Source organism: Anser cygnoides, chromosome 7 (assembly GCF_040182565.1).
Source record: "Anser cygnoides isolate HZ-2024a breed goose chromosome 7, Taihu_goose_T2T_genome, whole genome shotgun sequence".
NCBI classification, from domain to species: domain Eukaryota; kingdom Metazoa; phylum Chordata; class Aves; order Anseriformes; family Anatidae; genus Anser; species Anser cygnoides.
In genome coordinates this window covers 22,379,096-22,400,878 of record NC_089879.1, presented here as the reverse complement: position 1 = coordinate 22,400,878, position 21,783 = coordinate 22,379,096, and the positions used below count along the sequence as shown (strand labels likewise).

Genomic DNA, 21,783 nt, shown 5'->3' with positions numbered 1-21,783 from the left:
CTGCTACCCAGAGCAGTGCCGACTGCATTCCTCCTCTCCCACGCTTCTCATTCCCACGCACTGCCCCCAGCTCCTGCCAGTAAAACTGTTTATGCAGCTGCACTGAAAAGTGGTCATTTAGGTTAAAAATAGCCCAAAGCTCTTTTGGGGGGTTTCTTTTGGATGTGTGGAGGGAGTTAATATTTAACCCGGATTACTGCCCAGTGCTGTTTCTGTCCCGCTGGCCACAGAGGTGCGCACCTGAGCACTGGGAGGTACCAAGAGCTGACAGCTGTGGATTTGGGGAGATTCTGGTTCATTTGGTCGAAAAGCTTCTTCCTCAGGAGGGTGGTGGGGCCCTGGGATGGGGCAGCAGGGAGATCTCCATCCTTTGGGGTTTCACGACTATTTCAAGCCGCTGAGGTCCCTTCCAACCAACTTGCGCACATCCTAGACCAAGGTGTCTGCACATCATGGAACCACTTTAGGTTCTCCAAAAGAGCCTTCACACCCAAAGCACGGCAGCCTTCACCTGCTTCACTCATTCAGCTAAATTTTCCTCAATTCCCCTTCCAGATGCTCCCTTTCACTGTTTCACGTGGGGGAACCATTATCTGCAGTGTAAACGATGTGTGGCCTCCACCCCAGGAGCACGCAGCATCTGCAGCACATCTCGGCATCTGGCACAGCAGCAAACTCCTCCCCGCTGCCGGGAATGGATAATGCTCCGTCATCTCTTCCGTTAAGTTTAACCAGCTTCCTGCATGGCACTTGTACAACTGGGAAGTCAGGACTGCCTGTCATAGAGGGCACAAAACACGCAACATCCCCATGGGAATGCTTTCTATTTTAGCCAACACAATTTTTAATACAGGAGCATCGACCTTGGAGCGTGCCACGGGCAGTGTCAGAAACGATAGCGGCTGCAGACCAAATCGACAAGTGCCTGCGTCATCAGAAAAAGGGGAAAAAAAATGAAGTTCCCTTTATGATCACCTAGAAGCCAAGCTAATGGCTTGTAACGGTGCGATGATGCCTCCTCAAAGCGAGCATTTAAGACGCAATGAAAATGGGGCCATAAGTTGCTGCTGTGCAAGTCACTTAGAACAAGGGATTAGAGAAAACTTTTAGATCGATCACTTAAGTACCTTTATCCTTTCAAAAAACCTTCAAGTCCCGATTTGTTATCCAGTGTTTTCACACCAGGCCCTCTTCTGGGTGCCCATGACTTGCCCCAGCTATGGATCTGGCCGGGCCATTGATGCGTTTCCGCGGCTGGTGGCATTTCCCAAGCCTGTGGCTGCCAGTGTGCATCTATGTCCTATATACATATACTGATCGGTGTGCTCATCCATGAGAAATAACACACACATACAGCGTGAGATCAGCAGACATTAGGCAAAATTTGCTCCCTACTTCAAGGGCTGAGCAAAGCCAGTGAGGCTTGAAAGCGCCTGAGCGGGCACGGAGGGATAGCTGCGAGCGGAGCAACGCTCCCTGACTTTGGATTACCATCGGGAGAGGCAGCGAAGGGCGAAACGAGACTCCTCCCTGGCCTGAAGCACCGAAGGAAGTTCAGCACAGCTATCCATATAGCTAACTGAACAGCAAGCCGGGGAACAGATGAGCGGTTACCCCAGGGCGAGGAGCTCCCATTCCAGCCCTTTTTCTGGCTGCACAACCTGGGAGGGTCCCCAGCAAAAGCTGCTGTGTGCCAGTGGCACAATGCGCCCGCCCTGAGGAGGTTTGCTGCCCAAGGACGACGCTCTCAGCCAGGGCCCATGGAAGAAAACCCAAGTTTAAAAGGCCAGGTGCTGAGCTGGGTGTTGGGCAAATTGAACAAACCATGACTCCCACCTTCTACTGCAGCTACAGAGGAAGCAGGCAGAGTGACACAAGAGCTGAGAGAAAACCCAAGAGACAATTCGACTGCCTTCTCAAAGATGGCAAGGATTTCTCTGTGTTTAGATGGCTGCATTTAGTCTTCAATGCCATCTGGGCTGCTCAGCTGGCTTCAGATGGCTCCGAGTTCAACTCAGTTCCCATAAAAACAACAATTCAGGGTGTCCATTCCTTGTTATATGAAAATAAAAGACACAACTTTATCGTGGCACTTGAACTACCAGAGAACTACCAAAACATGATTCAGCTTCCTCACACGTTCCTTTTTCCTCCTGATAAATAAATAATATACTATTCACATCTCATTTTCCTCTCCTGTGCACTGGGCAGACGCTGAGGAGAGCAGACCTTCACCAGAGACCTATCAAACACTCATTACTTTTGAGCTCAGAAAGGCAGGGTTTTGCAAATACCTTAGGAGGAGTAAATACACTTGTAAGGGTCTGCTGTCTGGATGTTTTTTATTGCAGTCTAAAGGAAATGAAGTGTTCCTGGTCTGACTACACTCAGGGAGAAGACGCAGTTCATGAAATATAATGAATTTTTCAGTCCTGCAATACTGAGAATTTGGTTGCTTTCTTAATTAAAAAGTTTATCTGCCATTTTGTTGATCTATTGGGTATTCAACTGCTTTTAAACACTGGCACTTAAATAATACTAAATCCATCTTTGCCAGCAACCTTTAGAGCGGATAAGTGCAAGTAAATTACAGCCTTCTTCATAGCATGACAAACTGGAGTAAATATTGGTCACTAAAACTGCATCTAAGGTATCACAGCACACAGGAAGCTTACAATTTTTTTCCCCCCAGCTTAGACCAGTTGTCACTAGTAAATGGATTTATGGTTAGAAGATTTATATAATAGAGACAATTTCAGTTGTTTTGTCACAGAGTATCTGCAGATGAGAAAGGACAGCAAGTTCGACGAGACAATACGCAGACCTGAAAAATGCAGTAGCAGTTTTCAGATCCTATGGAGATTTATTTTTTCTTCAGGAACTATAACTAATGTGTCGCATTAATCGCTATTTTAAATTGACATATCACTGCATTTGTACATAGCTATGGTAAATGAAGGCTTACTAACATACAATTCTGGTTGCCCTTAACAGCTTTTTCTCAACTTTAAACATCTTCCCAACACGTGGTCCAAAAAATCCCACTTCAAACAGCGTCCATGAAACAGAACGGCTTGGCTGTGCAAGTGCAAAGGCAGTCACAGCAACACAAGTGTATCAGGAATAAAGAAGTGGTGCTGGACATTAAGTAATGAACGCATTTTTGTATTAACACAGACATTGTCTGCAAACATCCCCAGCTAGAGGGCTGCTGCTTGCTCCCTTTGACTTGCATTCATCCCAGATAGCAGATGAGGGAGACGGAGCCCTCACACATCAAGTCCCATCCATGCCCTGAAAACCTTTCCAGGACCTTTGTGCCCATAAAAGATGTCACCAGGGCCATCACAGAAAGGTCTGCTCAAAAAAACAGCCTCAGTGCTGCCTATGCATTTGCTTTAGAGACCGTTTCCTGGCAATGGGCCCCACAATAATATACAGCAGCATCAGTCTCATCAAGCTGAACAGCATTTTAAACCAAGACAAGTTGAATGTTCATGCACTGCCATTAAAAGGATGCAGATAATACAGCCCTCATAAGCAAGGTGCTAGCCTGAAGCCCATACCCTGGCAGTCAGATCCCTGATGGAGTTGATCACAGCAGATTCCAGCAGAGATAACCCACACCTGTCATTTATTCAACGCACCATCAGGTGCTGTCTCCATAAATACCTTCTACCTTATATCCACTGCAGGGAGGTAGAAAGTTTTTCTCCTGGTTCTCTTGATTTGATAAACTAGTGCTTCACTACCACTAGCCAGCTGATAATTTAGCAAAGCTTAAAAGGAAGAAGAAAAGAAAAAGGATTTGCAGCTGTTCCTACCTGTTCCTTAGTGCTGTTTCAAGAATTCAATTTTGTGTGGCTTATGTTCCCTGAATAGAAAGTTGCAAACAATTTGTATGCTGCTGGCTCAATCAATTATTTTGGGAAACGCTGAGAAGTTGGGTTGTAATGTCAGCCCCCAAAATGAGCATCCTATTGTATAGAAGGACACCAACCTGGCTCCAAAAATTCACAATTCCTGGAGGTAAATCAGCAATCACAGATGGTGAATTGCAACAAAAATCTACAAGCAAAGCCAGCAGTGTAGTAGATAGACATGTTTCCTTCCGTCTCTATTTTGTTTTTCCATGTATTAACTACAACCTCAAACACTATGTAATACAGCACATGGCAGAGCCATCTGCTACGCCAACACCTCTTACTCTGAAAACACCCAGGCAATGAAGACGAAAGTGCAGACCACTTCCAGAAAGAGCCACCTACTTCCCACCAGCAACTTTCGGCAGCTTTGTCAGTCACAACAAACTCCACAATCCCTCCTGTTTTCCCACGGGAGCCACTTTCCATCCCCTCATGGGCTGTCTGCTTCTCTCCTGCATGTCCCTGGCTCCCAGGGCTGCCCGCTGACCTGACAGGAAGGTGCCTTCCTCCAGCACCGTGCTGTTACAGGGAGCCCTGCTTTACTCCGTGCTATGCAACAGCTAAAAATGAAAGCAAAAATAAGGAAAAATAGCTAGCATTATATTTGGGAGTATGTAAGAGAAGAATACTTGCAGTTTCAGTGTTTGCACGAATTTTTTTCATTGCAGGGTCTAAATTTTGGCTTTGGACAGGCGCCAAGCAGGAGTGCTGCTCGCTGTCTCTAGGCTGAAGTGGACAAGCCACTCGTTGTGAAGCCATACAAGACAACAAGCAGTGCCAATCTGTCAACAAACGCATCCTTATGTGCTGTTTAAATGCCTGTAGAGATCTATCGGTGACCTTTAACCGTGTGGAGAATAAGCATACTGCTTGTGCCGTGCGGCATGCTAATCCTGCCCTGCTCGGGCAGGGGAACGTGCTCAGCACAGGGATGGAGCACCACGGCTCAAGATCCAGAAGCACATCTACCGAGACAGCAGGATGAGGGGAGGGAAGACAAACTTCTTCCTGCTAAACAGCTGTCCAGAGAGGCGTGAAAGAAGGCTTCAAGCTCATTTCAAGATAATTGTTTACGGAGTCAAACCACTTGCCTGCGGACACGCAGGGAGAAGAGAAGTGTTCATAGCCAGAAGATGAGGGTATCACTTGCCTTATGCCAGTCCTAGAAGCACTTGCATATTCTACCCACAGTTTATTAATCTAAATTAAAAATGAAGAAGGACAGCTTCCATATTGTTATTTGCAACTTTTCTCATGTAAATTATGCTAACAGCCCACACTGAGGTGGTCTGTTGCTAGAGTATCTCCTCAGCTGTTAACATAGACAACATGTGGAAGCCGTAGATTCTTCTGTAGTTATTTTATTTTAGACTCAGAAACCTTACAGAAGCTAACAAATTTACCATAAGTTCTTCGGGTGCAAATACAGAAGACTAAGTAAGGGAGAAAGAGTTCAAATTTAAAAGATACCAAAACATAGCAGACACAAATACTTATTGTTGATCTCATATTTGTCAGAGCAAAAAAAAGGTCTTTCAATACCAGAAGAATTAAAAAAATCCTTCCAATTCACTTGCAGTGAACAATGGAAACAGTTTTATTGAAAGTGATGGACTTCTAATGGAGGGAAGCACAAATCCTCCAGTACAGAAAGGTGTACTCAAATCTTTAAAATTAATCCACTGTAAATCAGAAAGAAACACTAAATTATGGAGGCTAAAAGTATCTTTAAAACTATGCGTTCGCAGATATCAAGAAAGGTAGCACGGAGTAATTTCCTCTTATCAAGCATCTCCTAAAGTGGTTTTAGAGAACAAAAGGGGGGGCTTGCTTTGGTTCTGAAACACATATTGTTCATTTCTGTGTCTGTCTTAGTACCAAGCAGCTCATTCTTCTACAATTAGTGCCAGAAAAGAGTCTGGAATAAGAAACTTTTGTATATTGGTGCGTCAAAACCAGCCTCTGTGCAGTCTGTTGTGTTTCAGTCTGAGAAAAGACCATGTATATTGTTGAGCTCATAAATTAATATAAACTGCAAATACTATTATTGCATTCCCTTGTTTATCAAACTCTGCTCAAAGCAAAGGCTTACTATCATTAGAGAAGTTCAGTCATCCCATTTATCAGAACTGCTCTAGCCTGATTTCATGCATCAGTAATGTTTTCGGAGACATGAATAAAAGGGGATGGAAAGGAAGCTCTTGTGAAGTAATTATTTTACAGCTGCTGCTAGCTACTTCTTCAAGGATTGCATGGAGAAAGTCATAATCCACTTATAGATGTGTTTAACTGTGTTTGTTTCTCAGATTATCCAACTCTGTAATTAAAACAACATGAAAAATACCAACAAAATAATTTTCAGGAGTATTTAAATACAACTCAACTGCTTCTTTTCCCCTGAACGATGATCATCCCTCCACATCAGGCACGAATATTGTTTTTTCATGAGCACTGGCAAATACTACTACATAGTTTTTAAACTTGGACTTACAGTGAATCTTTTTCCTGTAATAAGATGATTTCCTGTAATAAGATGATTTCATTCTATTGAATTTTACATAGTTTTATACATCTGATGGAGAGGAAAGTGATTCTCTGCAACATGTCAGGCACAGGATACGATGCCAGACTGTGAGACTAAGTTGGGGTACCTGGATGCTGCTGGTCAGCACCTTTTGAGCATCCACAGTCCTCCCAAGGCATCGCCCAGGGATGAGCGGCATGGCTGAGGATCTCGAGGGGAATGGTGGCTCCTGTAGGGCAGCAGGACACCTGCCCGTGCACCCCTGCACACCTCCCTCAGCCCCAGCTCACCGCACACGAGCTCTGCCATGTAGCCTTCAAACTGCACTGAGTTTCTAAGTCTCAACATGCTGCAGGAGCTGCTGTCAGCAGCACTTTTGGTGAAAGCACTTCAAGAACGTTTCTGGTGAGAACAGCTTTATAAGCCTTTAGTTTTCCAGCTACTCAATAAAGCCAGCATTCAATTTTCTCCATGTTCCATTGTGCGAACCTAGCCACAACGAGTTTGCAAGTCCCATTCCTCAGGGTGTCTCCTAAGTTAAACTGCCTGTGAGCTTTCCAGGCACTGCTTTATATTAGCTTTCCTAAAGCCTACAAGTAGGTGCTGAAGAGCAAACTGAAACTAAAACCTTCAGTCTATTCTACAGTTAACTAGGAAGTTACCAAAATAAGAAAACAGAGATTCATTCAGGCACTTAGGATGCTGCTGCACTTGTTTCCTGCCCTCCTCGCAGGACAGTGCCATGTACATACCACCTGAAACTCTGTACTGAAGAAGGCTGCAGAAGTTTTGTTTCATACGCTGCCTATACAAGCAATCAACCATGCTTCAGCAATCTTTTCCACTCCTGCCTCCAAGACATTGTAATGTCTTCACTGAGCAGAACATCTCAACTGGCTAAAAAGTCCTCACTGCTTTGCTCTCTCTGATCTAATGAGCTCTGTGAGCAAAGACAATGACTCACATCAGTGCCTCTCCCCCAGAGTACCTGCAGGTGATCTAATAAAGGTAATGGCAGAATTAAAGCTAGGAAAAGGACTGCAGGGAAAAAGCTGGGTACCGGGCAAGCACTGTGACAAAGCTAATACAGAATAAGTTTAATGGGGAAAAAAAAGGTAAATAAACAATTCAGTTTAAAAAAGGAGAGAGAGAGAGTGAGAGGGGGAGAGAGAGAGAAAGAGAGAGAGAGACAACCACAACAAAACTGACAAATGAACAATTCCAGTCAAATGAGCCACAGGAAAGGATGTAAGGAAAAGAAAAAACTACCATGCATAACTTTCCATCCCAAAAAGACTTCGAAGATGCCAAAGATGCCAACAGCAGGCAAACTAAAGAAACCGTAATGTTAATGGCAAAAAAAAAAAAGTTTCTTCTAATTAAAGGCACTAATTAAAAAACTCAAACAGAAAATACAGATTTTCTCAAGTACAAAGGCAGCACACACACACCCCCCAGAAGAAGAGCAAGAAGCGAGCAGAAGCGAGCAAGCACTAGGGACTTCTTGTTTATAGCAGCAGCTGAAACCAAAGGAGGGAAAGTCTGCCGCGCAAATCGCCAGAGGCAGCGGCAGTGCCCTGCAAGGCAGCCAAGCCACGTCGCAGAAGCACCCGTCTCGTCCACCTTCGCTCAGGTTGCAGCTGCTCCACGTGCAGGCACTGAAGCACAGTATCCTCGGCATCAATACGTGGATCCAGTAAAACGCAAAGGAGAAAGCATTTCTTTAGAGTGACATAAAATATTGTCAGAAATTGCACTTTCCTTGCAAATCAGTCATTTTTTTTTATTTCAGTCTTGTGATTCTTAGGAACTGGATAAATGAGGCTTTGCTTTCCTTCAGACCTTGTAGGGCAGAAACAATGAAATGGGGAAAAATAACAAAGAATTAAACTTTTCAAATGTTGGGTCATGGTGTTTAAAGTCAGAAGAAGAAACTAACTTCCCTCCTGTGTTATTTGCAGGGTTGGAAACTGTAAGGTATGGCAGAAAGCATCTATTTCCCAGACAGGGTTGTTAGCTTTCTATACCAAAGACTTTTCAGTGGTGAAAGCCTGAGTCAAAAAGATGTTCCAATGGATACTGCTGTTCAAACTCCTGAAGTGATAAGGATCAAAACCTCCTGCCAAAAATCCTGAAATAATCATCAAAAGCCACTATTTACATAGTTGTGGGAAGAAAGAAAAGGCCACACGCAGAAATGGAAGAAACAAAGTACATGCAACCCAGTTCTGCAAGCTCATGAGCTCTTCTAAAGGCAGGCTGCTCCGTGGCCCCATCGTCTCCGGTTTGCACAACCTGGGAGAGAGACCAGACAGCTTTTAACCAAGCGGCTGAACATCTAAAATCAACCTTTGCCTTCCAACATCCTTGTTTTGAGAAGATCAGAGCAAACTTTACACGAGCTCCTCTGACTGTTGGAGGAGAATATCTGAACATCCTTTCGAAGGTTTTTAATGAGTCTCTGCAGTTTTAATTGGCCACTGGCACACTGTTGCCTGAGTTTTCCTTGCAAATTGTCACCATTACCAAGCTCCTTTTAAGTCAGAGTATTTTCTGGGGCTGCAGCTAGCAAGCGAGCCAGCATTTCCATAGGACTCCATTAAAAACACAGTGGTGGAGAACTCAAACTCATCCGAGCTTGGCGACAAAATTTACAAACTCCTTCAGCAATCACACTGCATGGCAGTGAGCTTTGCACAATTAGCACTGCTGATAAGCAGAAAAGGCTTGAGCAACTCTTGTTTGAGGACACACTGCTGGTGTTACCGGACCAAAAAAAAAAAAAAAAAAAAAGATTTACATAATTTACAGTTTATCAACTTTAGCTTGTGCTTTCCTTTTTTGCCCAAGTTGTTTCACTAAAAACATAGGCTGGTGCCAAGCTGCATACAACTCCACTGAAACCGGCTGTCCTGCAGCGAGCTGGCTTTGTGAGGGGTTCGTTTTGATATTTTTTCAGGGGGAGAACTGAAATTCAGATGCTAAAGCCACCTCCCAAATAAATATCACACCCTTAGGTGCAGGAATCCACTCCTTTCACAAAATCAGGGTTCCCCCAAACTGCCTGCCAAAACAGCGTGCAATTCTATTCATCAGATTATTCAGAGTGAAAACGACTGCAGAGGATTAGTATCTTGGAAGAATTTCCACTTACTACACAGATCTTTTGTGTAATCCAATGAAGAATTAACAAGTTTTGTATACAGCCCCACCTGTTGGGTTGGATTTTCTGCCTTTTTGTTTCTTTCTGACTTATCAGGCAGCCCCTTCTACCATCCGTGTTAGTAATGAACAAAATCGAATTTAAATTCTAATAAAGCTTTTTGCTTCTTTCAGGCTCATGTGATAACATGCTTGGAGATGCTGTTTGCTTGGCAACAAGCAAGATAAAATCCTTCTTTTCTTAGGTCTCTTGGCAAACAGGAAAGACTCCTAATTAAAGGGAATTGCAATTGAGCAGAGTGGCTGCAGGACAGCCAAAGCGTATGGTCACCAGAGCCTCCCCCCGTCCTGTCCTGTCACATCACTGAAAACTCAGTGACACCTCTACTATTTTGCTTCCTCAAAGAGGTGATGATAGCAATTTGAGATATATAGGTAAACAGGCACACTTGGAGGATGCTACTCTCTCAGGAGACTAGACACATCATTTTAGCATGCCATCCTTAATAATGAGTGGGATTTCCTTTCTCTTATTCTAATGGACTAAAATAAATAAAATTATTCGTTGGCATTAGGGAGGGAAGTCTGATTCTGCTTTAAATTGCAAGTAGCCTCAAGTTTTGCATGTAGGCAATGGATAATGAACACAGATCCAGGAGAAATGTAGCTGCTGATTTGGATTTCGCTGCGTACATGAGAGAAGCAGATTTGCGAACAGCAGCACTCTGGAAAGCCATGACAATGACACACTTGGAGCGTCAGCCTGAACAGTCTCCAGATAAAAAATATCGTAATAATCTTTCTCTAATATCTGGAAATGAAAAGCAAAATCTTCACAACAACTGAGAAAATGTGCTCTGAAGCACCTTGTCCAAAGGCCCTGGTGCTCTTAGACCCCAACCTGCTTTTACCTACGACTGTAGTAACAACTGAGAAAATACTGTCAGAATTATCTTAGGGCAGCCTTTCAAAAGACCCGGGTTGTCTCATTAAAGAGGTCATAATGAACCAGAAGGAGTCAGATCAGCATAATTATAACTTAACATCTTCTGAAGCGTTTTCGGAAAGCGAAGGACTTCCTGTAGGGATTTATCCCTTTAAGGCTGCAAGCTCCTACAGAGCAAGCAGCAGCTGAGGAGCCCGTGCAGACTACTGCAGTGAGTAATGACACTAAAAACTTTATTATTTACCAAGCCCAAGCACGAGCACACACACAAACAAATTGCAGCACGAGATGTCAGCACGGCTGACACATCTTTACAGCCCAAAGGCACTGCTGAGCTTCACACCCCCATAACGCATCCCTCATTCAAGTCTTTGCTGCAACTTCATTTTTTAAGAAGAAATACTTAATGCCCTTGTAATGAAGTACTGGCAGGCACATCAAAAAGCACTTCTGACATCAGAGGTAATGGAAATCTATCTGCTGAAAATTGGGAAGCCCTGACTTAAAGTGTTTCTGTAAATGAAAGTTGTATGATGCCCCTTGACACATCTTCCCCATCGTCAGCATCACTGTTGACTGGGTGTCTGTTTTCATTACAATCATCAATTGTTCATTTCTCCTGAAATAAACCTTGTAATGATCAAAGTTATCATCAGACTTAATGGAATATTTGCTAGCATTCGCCTTTCTAGAGGCTTATGACATTTATTTATCATTTAGCCAAAAGAACAAACAGATGTTTGAAGCCATTTATTAGCAGCATCAGCAACAATTTAAGTCAATAATGTGCCCTAAACTGATCCACACGCCTCAGAGACCTGGCTCTGTTCGGTTAGGTCTAGCTGAAACAGTTCCCAAAAGCCGAGCTGTAACCTTGCGTGCCACTGCACCTGAAAGGAAAAAGCTGATTACAACCACGACTGCTACCTACTTGTGCAATAACGAGAGAGAAACCACCTAAAAACCACTTGCTGGCATCAGAAAGGAGATTACAAAAGCCCGCCAGCTGCTGGCGGAAGAAGGTGCATAATTACCATAATTTTACAATGCTAATGGGAAAGGAGCAAAGTAAAACAACAAATGCAGGCACCTCCTTCTCAATGGAAGATCTCTCCAAAGGTGGTTATAATAGCAGCCTTACTACTGCCCGCAGTTGAACAATGGAAAAAAGAGGGATTTAGTAAAAGTAAGCACCAAAAGGCAATCTGGAAGTCTGCTCAAGAGAGGGACATGCAGAACATTACAGAGCCAGTAACAGTAAAGCTGGCAGTAAAAACAGCCGCCAGTATTATATCCTATTAGACTGACTTGTACGAACACGTTGAGAAGGGGCACTGCACAAAAAATGGTGTGACTGCATGATGGTGTAGTGCTCGTGGTACCAGAGGATCCAGTCCCTTTCAGTTCTGTTCTTCTAAGGGGAAATACACGAGGATCCACTCCTGTCCCTTCCTAGGGATCGATCATCTCCCCTGTTTCTCTCTGCTCTTTCCAGCTTCCTGTATTACCACAAAAACCTGCAGCTTGGCTGAATTCATCGCAATCACCAACCCTCCAAACCTTAACTCGGACAGCAATACAGCCTATATGACTACATGGAGAACACACTGACGGGACAGGAGGCACGGGGAAATAGGGTGGATCAACACCTGCTTCCCATTCACACCCATGGTACGTGGCAGGAGACCAAGCATCGCATTGGGGAGCAGCCCAGAACAAGGCCCGAATCATTCCCAAGGTCTCCGGGGCCTGGGGCTCGGCACAACCCGTGCATTAAGCACATTTGCTCTATCATTTGGGATTACGGATTACTGCGAGGCATAAACCGTGCTGCCAATGAACTGACTAAGGGTTAGCCAAGTGTCTACCTGCAATAAACAGTACTTGCAAAAAGGCAAGGCTTACACAGGCAAAAACAAGAGTACATCAGACAGATTCTTAAGGATTAAGGATAGCATCCCGTTATCTTTTCTTGTTTTGACACTTCTGTCCATTGCTCCTCTTTCTTCCTTCGCCTTTTGAAGTAAAAATTACACATTTTTGAAAGACTCTCTTCTGAACAGGAACTCACATGCTTCATTGTTTTCATACCATTTTTTTTTTGTCTCTGTATTACTCGCATGATCTATCCCACCTGTATCCTAACTCTTCCCCTACAGAACTATATTCCATCTCTCATAAAACCCCACTGCTTAAGATTTCATCTTGAGCTCTTATCCCCAAGATCAAAAATTCTCAACTATAATAAATGAAAACACATTTATGGCATACATAGTAATGCGATTTTCCTCTATTTATCGTGCAACCCAAGCTTTGCCCAGAACACTCATAAAAGAAACCAGATTACAGGAGAAGAGCCAAAGACTTAGAGCAAGGGATCAGTGCCACCCGTGTTTTTTTGTTTTTGTTTTTTCCAATTCTGTCTGCTTAATCAGTTTAGGGGGAAAACAATGACTTGTCCTGAAAAAATACATAAACTTTATTTCCAGTTTCCCTTGAATACTTACGCTTACAGGGGTAAGAAGTGCTCTTAAAAGCAACAGTCATATCCTGAGATTGGGCTGCATCCTACTCTGCACCATACATCATCACAGTGCAGGGAAACCTTTTACCCATAGCCTGTTTCTGTCCATCCACAAGGTTTGAAATAAGAGTGTACGTGTAGGAGGACAGGAGTGCAGCAGCAGGACCAAAAAAACTCAGTCATGCTTCTGCCCTCTATGAAACTCATACAAGTTTCCAAGATCTGCGACCTTGTGGTAGGACAGCTCCTATCCTGTACCTTGTCCTGATCCTCACTGTAGGCATCACTGTCATGTTGACAGTGGGGGTATTGGCTGCAGACTCCTCTGCATACGGCAGCATCAACCACTGCATGAACACAGGAGGTGCCCTACAGGAACAAACCTCAGTGAAAGAACCCGGCAAAGCGTTTCTTTTCTATCTTCTTCCCGCTCACAGTGGCTAAATGCAATGCTGTAATCCATGCCACAGAGAGTGTAATTAAGAAAGCTGAGCATTGAAAAGAGGTTGCAGCTCCAAAGGGAAGATGAGAAGCCTGCTTCCCAAGGAAATACCAAGTCATTCAACATCAAAGTTCAAAAATGATCTTACTTTTGACAGTTGCTGTCCGGGTGCAATTGTAGAGAATGGCTAACTCCCCAAATACCTTGCCAGGTCCCATGGTGCACAGCTTCACGCCTTCTTTTGTCACTTCAACCTTCCCATCTGCAAGGGAACAAACAAGAAGAGCACTTTAAATAGGAAATTTCCTTCAGACTTGTTTTAAAATTTATTTAATTATACTGTGAATACAAATACAAGACTCATACAACTTGAAAACAAATTAAACTCACATATAAATTCACAAAAGCTGTAAAAAAACCTTGCATATATAAGCTTTCAACACTTGAGTTTTCTTAGTGGAGTGTCTGTCACACAATACTTTGCAGTATACTAAGCTCATTGTGAACTTTGCTTCATATATTACACTTTCAGTTGAAATTTTCTCCATTTCTTGTATTAAAAAAGGAAAAAATTTAGGTCTGTAACACCACACGTGAAAACCATGGAGCAATTTTGCTCATTTTCACCAAGAAACTAATCCCCAAGAACACTCATCCATGAATAACGCAGCTATTATCTAAAGGAAAATTACTATGACCCATGGCCATTATTTAATTCGCATCCTACTGAACCTTTCCTTTTTGAACATTTCACCTCAGAAGAGCAAGTCTGTTTTATCTGCTCACCAATACCATGCGGAGGGGAGACGTGCGAGGGGGATTTAAAAGCAGAGGTTGAATGGGAAGAAAGCAGCTCAGGGCCATTTTGTAGTTTTCAAAGGACATTTGAGGAAGAAGCACCAGGAGAAGGGAACGCCATGAAAACAGCCCCGCCATCACCTTTGTGCGTGCATGGGCGATGGGACAACGAGCAAGCAGAGCACACGCAAGGGTTATCATGCCTATGAGCACCATCTAGGCTGTAACAAAACAGTGCAAGACAGAAAAATGAGAATTCCTGTACAAAGCCTCTCCTCTCCCCAAACTGGGAAGAAGGTCGTTAAGGGATCCTGCCAGTTCTCACTGCTACAGCAGCCCCTAGCACATCACTGAGCGGCATGCAAGGGGTCTGTACTCAGCAAGCGGGGAGCTCAGAGCCCTCTGGGTCCAGCGGAGCACCTGTATTTATATTGTAGAGACCAAAGGTGGCCAGGAACACCTGCGAAAATATATTGCTCCAGTTTGCTATGGGGCTGCGTGGCTCTGCCTCCAGCCGAGGGAATCTGGAGGTACTCATCACGGGAAAGAAACAACTTCTATATAATTTATATACTCTAAAATACAATCCTGGCAGCTCTCATACCTGGTTGTAAATCTATGACCCCATGCTCTCGGTGCCCCTTGAAGCCAGCACAGTGATTCCAGCCGAGCCATGCTGCTTGGCCAAAACAATGCCCCGAGGAGAAAAAGCAAGCCTGGGGTCTCGTAAAATAAGTTTATACACAATAACCCTACTAAACACAGAAAAAGGAAACTCAAATTGAACTGAAAACTTTATACTTTTCCATAGCAAAATAAAGAAAGTTGGTAATATAATATAGAGGTGAATGGAGGAGGCATTTTTGGAGGAGTGGGGTCTTATGTTGCCTGATGCCATAGATCCCGTGGCTTTGCTGATTAAAATAATAGAAAAAATATCTTGAATTTATGAAACTGTTACAGTTTCACAAGTGACTCACAGCCAGAACTTAAGAAAACAGATTTAGGAAAACTTTGGGCAGGTCAAATGCATCCATGCGTGTTTTGAGGCCACCCGGATCCTGCTGCCCCCCAGTCCTGTGTATGAGTATATTTATATTAATATAAACACGTTTACATATATATGTATACATACGCATATATACATAATACTGTATACGTATGTATTTTTACACCCAAATTTCAGTCTTCAAACCACTGCAGAAACCGCCGGAATGTTATAGTTGCACTATTTTTAGCACATTAAACATTTCAAGTTAAATGCATAGTAATCCAGAAAAAAAAAAAAGAGTCAGCCGTGAGAAAACTAACTGCATAAACAAAATACATCCCATACATCAGTCCTACACTCCAGAGGGTTTGTCAAGATGACATTAAAATGAGAGAAACACAGACTGCATTACACTGGGAACAACTATTAACCATTCCATGTAGCTAATGCTTGAGGACAAAATTCACCAAAATGACATAATAGCCGAGACATCTGGAGGAGTCCAGGATCAGGTAGTAAGGAGAAATTCTAACCCCACATTGTAGCCAAGACAGAAAAGCTTACACAATCCATAAGATGGCAATGGTGAAGGAACACACAGATCCATCACATTGATTATTAACACTGGACATTGATAACACACAACTTGTACCTAAAAAGCTCCACAAAGAACACAGTCGCCAATATTTGCACAATAGAAGTGATCAGAGAAACATGACAATGCGTAGTATAATACCTAGTGGTTAATAAATAACCCTAGGAATTACATTTTGCGGCTGTTGATTTATTTTTAGCTTCAAATAGACTCATATTCCATTCCTAGTATAGGCTAACTTCCTTTTAAAAGTCATTTACTATTTGTTATAATTCATTACAAATGTTAAGATTTTTTTGTTCATAGTAAGCATCAATCTAAGATGAAGCACAAAAACAGATATTTAACTGACGAACAAAGGCAACCTTTAGCGGTGCCTCACACACTCCTAAATGATTTTGGAGAATTAACATTTTTTAACAGACCTGAGCTTCTGCAGAGCTGAAATGGGGATTTTTCTGCCAAAAGCTCCACTATAAATGACTGCAAATGGAAGGGGTTTCCCACACTTTTAGCTCATGGAGTCGTTTTCATAGAAAAGACGGGCAAATCTGAGCAGTAAAGCAGAAGTAATTACATTACTCGAAAGCATTTTGAGATCTGTCTCACTGCCCAAGGTGTCACCTGTTGCTCCCCAGAGCAAGCTGTGCTGATGAGCCATCTTCGGACGAAATTCCCACAGACCATTTATCTTCCCATAAAGACTTAAAAACAAGAACTGCATGGTTCACTCACGTTGGTGCACGATTACAAGTCAAGCTGAGCAGAAAAACAGAAGTTTCTTGAAACCCCTGGGAGGAAATGCTCAAATTCAGTGAGGTTTCGGTCCAACGGCAACCCCTAAAAGCTACTGGCACTAAGCAAAAGATGATAGTTCAAATTTCCCATGACCCAAGGTGATGTTGGGTTTGCATATCAGTCAAAAAAAAAAAAGCGACCAGCATTTCTTTTGATGAATTCAATACAGATTTCTACATGAGAACTGCTCATCTTCAGAGGCATTCAACAATAAACCCCCAAAAGTGTTTGTTGGTTTGTCTTAAGAAACAAGGATTTAGATGCTCGTTTAAAATTTGCATTTAGACTAGTTTTACTCATCGTAAGAGTATTTAAAGCAAAGATTGCAGAGAGGATACACAACACCGTGGGGTGCATTTTCCAATACAAAGCCTGGTTCCTCCTGAAGTATGACATGATGTAATGCAGAGGTCTCATTTTTCAAAGCAAAATTAAAGCTTGCTGTTTGAATACGAATTTCTGCAGTCATTTCAAAGCTTTTGCTACCAGCTCTGCTAATTAAATGCCATTTTGATTTCAACGCCTGCTTCTTATTTGTGAGCTTAAATGCAACGTTGGTGACGTGAGGCTGTGCTTAGGGCTGTGCCCAGCCTCTGCGCCACTGGCCATGGCCAAATGCTGTCCCCTGGAGAGCACGGGCAAGAAGCCCTGCAGAAACAAAATACGCACACATATGTGTGTGTGGTTCTTTTCAAAGTGCATAAGACAAAGATTGAGGAGTAGAGTAGCCCGCAGAAGGTTGGAATTGAAAAGCGAAGGTATTCGATCTTTGACACAGCTGCAAGCAAACCTGGCTGCTTCTCCTTCTGTCTGCTGTAGGAACAAACGTGCTGTTTAATTACAATTTATTGCACTGGAGAAAGTATCCCGTTCTCCTGCTGTGTAATTAAGCAATCTGGAACATTAAGCACCTAACAATAAACTCGCCAGACCATGAGCCAAATTCACCTCCCATGGAAATAAAGGGTCTGACACAGCTATAAAGAGAAGGAATTTCACCCTTTTGCTTGTCCTCGCTGGTAGCCTATGCAGGGCACTTTGGACGCAGGAAATAAATTGCTTGCTTTGACGTATCAGCCAGATAGAGAAGCCAAAAGAAATCCAATGCAATACTGATCGGTTAATGGAGATAAAAATAAATGCACAGCTTCCTTTGACATCTCTGTAAAGCAAATACTAAATAACGCAGGTGATGCTTTACTTGAGGCAAGAAGAAAACACTGGAAAACAATGCATTTCTGCCAAGTATTGAGCACTACTGAATGACAATATTTAATTTACAACTGAGCTGATTTTGCTGAGAGTTGGCATCCAAACTACACATTTTTCTGTCAACCTTAAGAAGCTATTCTGTATCGGTGGAGGACAACACAAGTATTTTCCATGTGGACAGAGCCTAAAATAAAATTAAAATTTAAAAATTAAAACCTCTGTCTTAGCTTTCATTAAAGACTTAACACAAGTAAAGGATGGCAGCTGGATTTTGGTGACCATACCCTGGGTTCCCCCCAAATCCCTATTCCTTACCACTCCCATATGGCCAAAATACGGACCCCAAAAGGTGCCACCAATTTGGGTATCTCACAACAAATGTGACAAGGTGGCCAGCATGAGGACACACAACCCAACGAGAGCTCTAGAAGCCACCAGCCTGCTCCCAACAAGAAGAACTGCCAGAAATCACATTAACAGTGAATAATTCAAAATATTTTGCTTTTGGCAGATGCTCAGAAGTCGCAGTTACACAGGAGGCTCCTTTGCTTCTTCTCCAGGCTCTTATATTTCAGCCTTGTCCCACCTTTGACAGAACCAATTTTTATGCCTGTAATTTTGTACTCTTGTTCCTTGGATTTGAAGACCAGCAGCCTCTCTCTTTCATCCTCTATTTTTTCCCAGAGATACCCTATGATAAAGCCAAAGCCTTACCCTTACTCCTTTGCACATTTTTTCATGTGAACGCCTTCCACCTGGGTGTAAAATGCTCACACTGCCCAACAGCCTTGCCCTCCTTCCTCCCATTTTGTCACTTGTCATCCAGAACGCACAACTTCTCTTCGCAGCTTGTGAAGCAGCTGGGGCAGCAGAGGATTATTTGGAGTGGGTGCAGCTAAATGATCCCATTCTCACTGCCTCCTAGAATATTCCTGCCACTTCCTACAGAATTAGGACATCGAAAAGTCGTGGCCCCCGAAGGACAAGCAACCAAAGCTGCGGGCACCGCTGCCCTCGCTCCCCTGGCCCCCTCTGACTCCGGGCCAGAGCAGTGCTTTCGTAAATTAAACTCGGAGTCCTAATTGCATTGTAATCGCAAATTTAACTGCGGAGCAATTAAAACTCTAATTGCTAAGTGGCTAGTTTACATCAGACGCGGGCTAATGAAGATTTGTTAATGTTTTTGTTTGTTTCAAAACACAGACCAAAAACAGCCTTCGTTATTCGGGGGGGGGGGGGGGGGGGGGGGGGGGGGGGGTGCCAACACCACTGCATGTCTTAACCACGGTGGTTGTAGAGCACTGCATTTCCCAATGACAAACACTAACCATACTTAACATAAATCCATCACTTTTTTCTTAAAGCCCTGCTCCCCAGCCCCCCCGACATCACTGCCCCGCAGAACGAAAGGCACGGGTCCCACCGCGCACAGCTTGCGCCTCCGGGCTGCCTCTAAGCAAACGCTGCAAATATTTCCTCAGATATAAGCTGCACATGGAAAATGCTCATCACATCCCCAGGACATGAAGCGACACGGGGGTCTTTGAAAGCATGGAAAAGCAAAACACAGACAGATGGAGCAGGTAGGAAAAGCAGGCTCGATTTTGACCAAACTTGCCAACACCCCACACGTTCCCCGTGCAACAACGGGCAGGGCCCACGGGCTGGTTTTGTTTTGATGAGGACATTTGGTTCTTTGTCGCATTGGGTCCATCCAATTAAACACTAAATAACATCTTTGGCTCAACTGCATCCACGTTCCTCAAATAGATTGAACTATAAACCAAATTGCAGTAATGCGACTCCCTCAATTAGTAAGATAATTTTTTCTCCCAATAATTAAATGGTCATTTTCTCTTTCCGGGTGCAGAGGAAAACCGATTAAGCTGACTTGAGGAATTTGTCACCCTGCGTGTAATTTATCTAATGGGCAAATTTCTCGTGCTATATGTTATTGGCTCTCCCTGCCTCTGTCTCTGCATTCCTCTATTTCTCCTCCTGGGTATAAAGAGTTGTTGTTTGGAAGACCTAATGCTTTGCTTTATTTTCAATTGCCTATCTTAGCAATGCCTTTAAGACATGGATAAGAGTTATCAGTTCTATCAGTTTTTAACTTATTGGTCTCTTTTTAAAACCTAGACCTTCAAAAAAAAAAAAAAGGCAAATCCTCCTGGAAGGACCCTATTTTTCCCCTGTAGGTACATGTAAATTTAAAAATAAGAACATATTAGATTGCAGAAATCAGGAAAATAATGACACAGACTCCAGCACGAGCTCACCAGCAGGTACATATGCATTATGGTACAGATTTCGTCAGGCAAGTCAAAAAGAAGAGGGGTGTGTATGGATTCCCACTTGATTCAATGCAGAATTCCTGAATCACTGTACAGTATTTTGCTTCATCCACGCTGTTCCACGCAGCTTTATTTATTGGATGCTGTTCAAGCTCTGCTCTGAAGGCAGAATAGTAATTATTTCTGGTTAGTTTTCTTTAGGAATTATCACCGTGGATCTGTAGATTTTCCTGAACAATAGTGAAAATATTTCAAAAACCGAGCCTGAGATGAGGCAGGAGTTATCCCATTACAGAGAAACATTTGCCACTCCAGAGTGCCCAACAGGCAAGACTCAATTTAGAATTTAATTTAATCTATTCTAACAATACTTACCGCCACCCACTTCGTATATTCAAAGCCCAACTCTGCTGACTTGGAGCGGTGCTCAATGCAATGCAATGTGCAATGGCAACATTGCAAACTGCAGCGAGACTGTTTGAAATACGTAGAAAAATGTAATTTTTCCTTAGATGCCTCCCTGGAAAACACTAAACAATTTCTGATGACATTCCTCAGGACGATTTCATTTTGAACTGCCATCTGCAGCAGCAGTCTGAAGCTCTGCTTCTTTGAGTTTTGCAGACGATGGAAAGCGATGACAATGCTCAGCACCCGGCCGGCGCTGAGCCTAGCAGCCCTGCAGATTCTGGTCTGCAACACCCTTACGACAAGCCCTATCTCCTTCTGTTTGATGGATAAAATCTAACAGGGAGATAAAATCTAACGGGGAGGATGCAAATGAAGCAAGACATGATGAATTAGACTCCCTGACCTGGTGCCAGCAGTCAAAGCGTGCCTTCAGTCAGCTTTTTCAGCCGGGAGAGCTTCCTTCACCGGGTGCAACCTCAGAGGCCTGGAGCAGCAAGTAGCAGCAGCCCACCTTGGATTTAACTCCAGGCTTACTCTAGAGAAAGGATCACCGGAGATAAGAGCAGATCTGCATCCCAGTTTCCACCTTGACTGCAGAAATGGTTTTGACAAATGGGGAATGGAAATAAAGGAGGTGATCACCAAAATCTGTGAACAGTGGCCTAGGGGCAGAGAGGAGCTTGGAGGATTGTGAGTGTCTGAAAAAAAGGATAAAGAAACTTCCTCTGGGCTGCAGGCAGGAATTAAAACCTAGATGAGAGGAAGGCATAAAAGCAAAGCCAAACACGAAGAGAACACAGCATCTCCAGCAGAGCCGGGAACAGGTACGCAGAGCAAGGAGAGACATTAAAGCATGGCAGGACAGAGGGAAAATGAGCCAAATAAATGCAGATGGGGTTGGTGAGTGCTTGGGAGTGGAACAGCCAAGCTGCCCCGAGGGTCAGCGCCGCCTGGCTGCTAACGGATCTTCCCAGAAGAAATGCTCCCCCTGTGCAAGATGGGATTCTCAACCATTTCCTTTGTGACCTTCCCAAGTAAACTGTGAAGCCAAAGCAGACTGAATGGGTATCTGCCACTTCCAGCCGTGTGGCTTGTGTCTGGAAGGATCTACAACACGGGTTTTTTGTTCAGGAGGTTTTTTGTTTGTTTTTCTGTTAGTA

The 21,783-nt window shown here is 43.4% G+C and overlaps 1 protein-coding gene across 4 annotated transcripts in view; it reads right to left on the bottom strand.

The window, feature by feature from the left end:
• The window catches only part of PRKG1 (protein kinase cGMP-dependent 1), a 466,622-nt gene that overhangs the window by 295,082 nt on the left and 149,757 nt on the right, over positions 1 to 21,783 (bottom strand). For all 4 annotated transcript variants that reach the window (XM_048069304.2, XM_013171986.3, XM_048069303.2 and 1 more), the window contains one exon: positions 13,673 to 13,786. In XM_048069304.2, the coding sequence (XP_047925261.1) occupies positions 13,673 to 13,786 (114 nt within the window). The remainder of the gene's footprint in view (positions 1 to 13,672; positions 13,787 to 21,783) is intronic.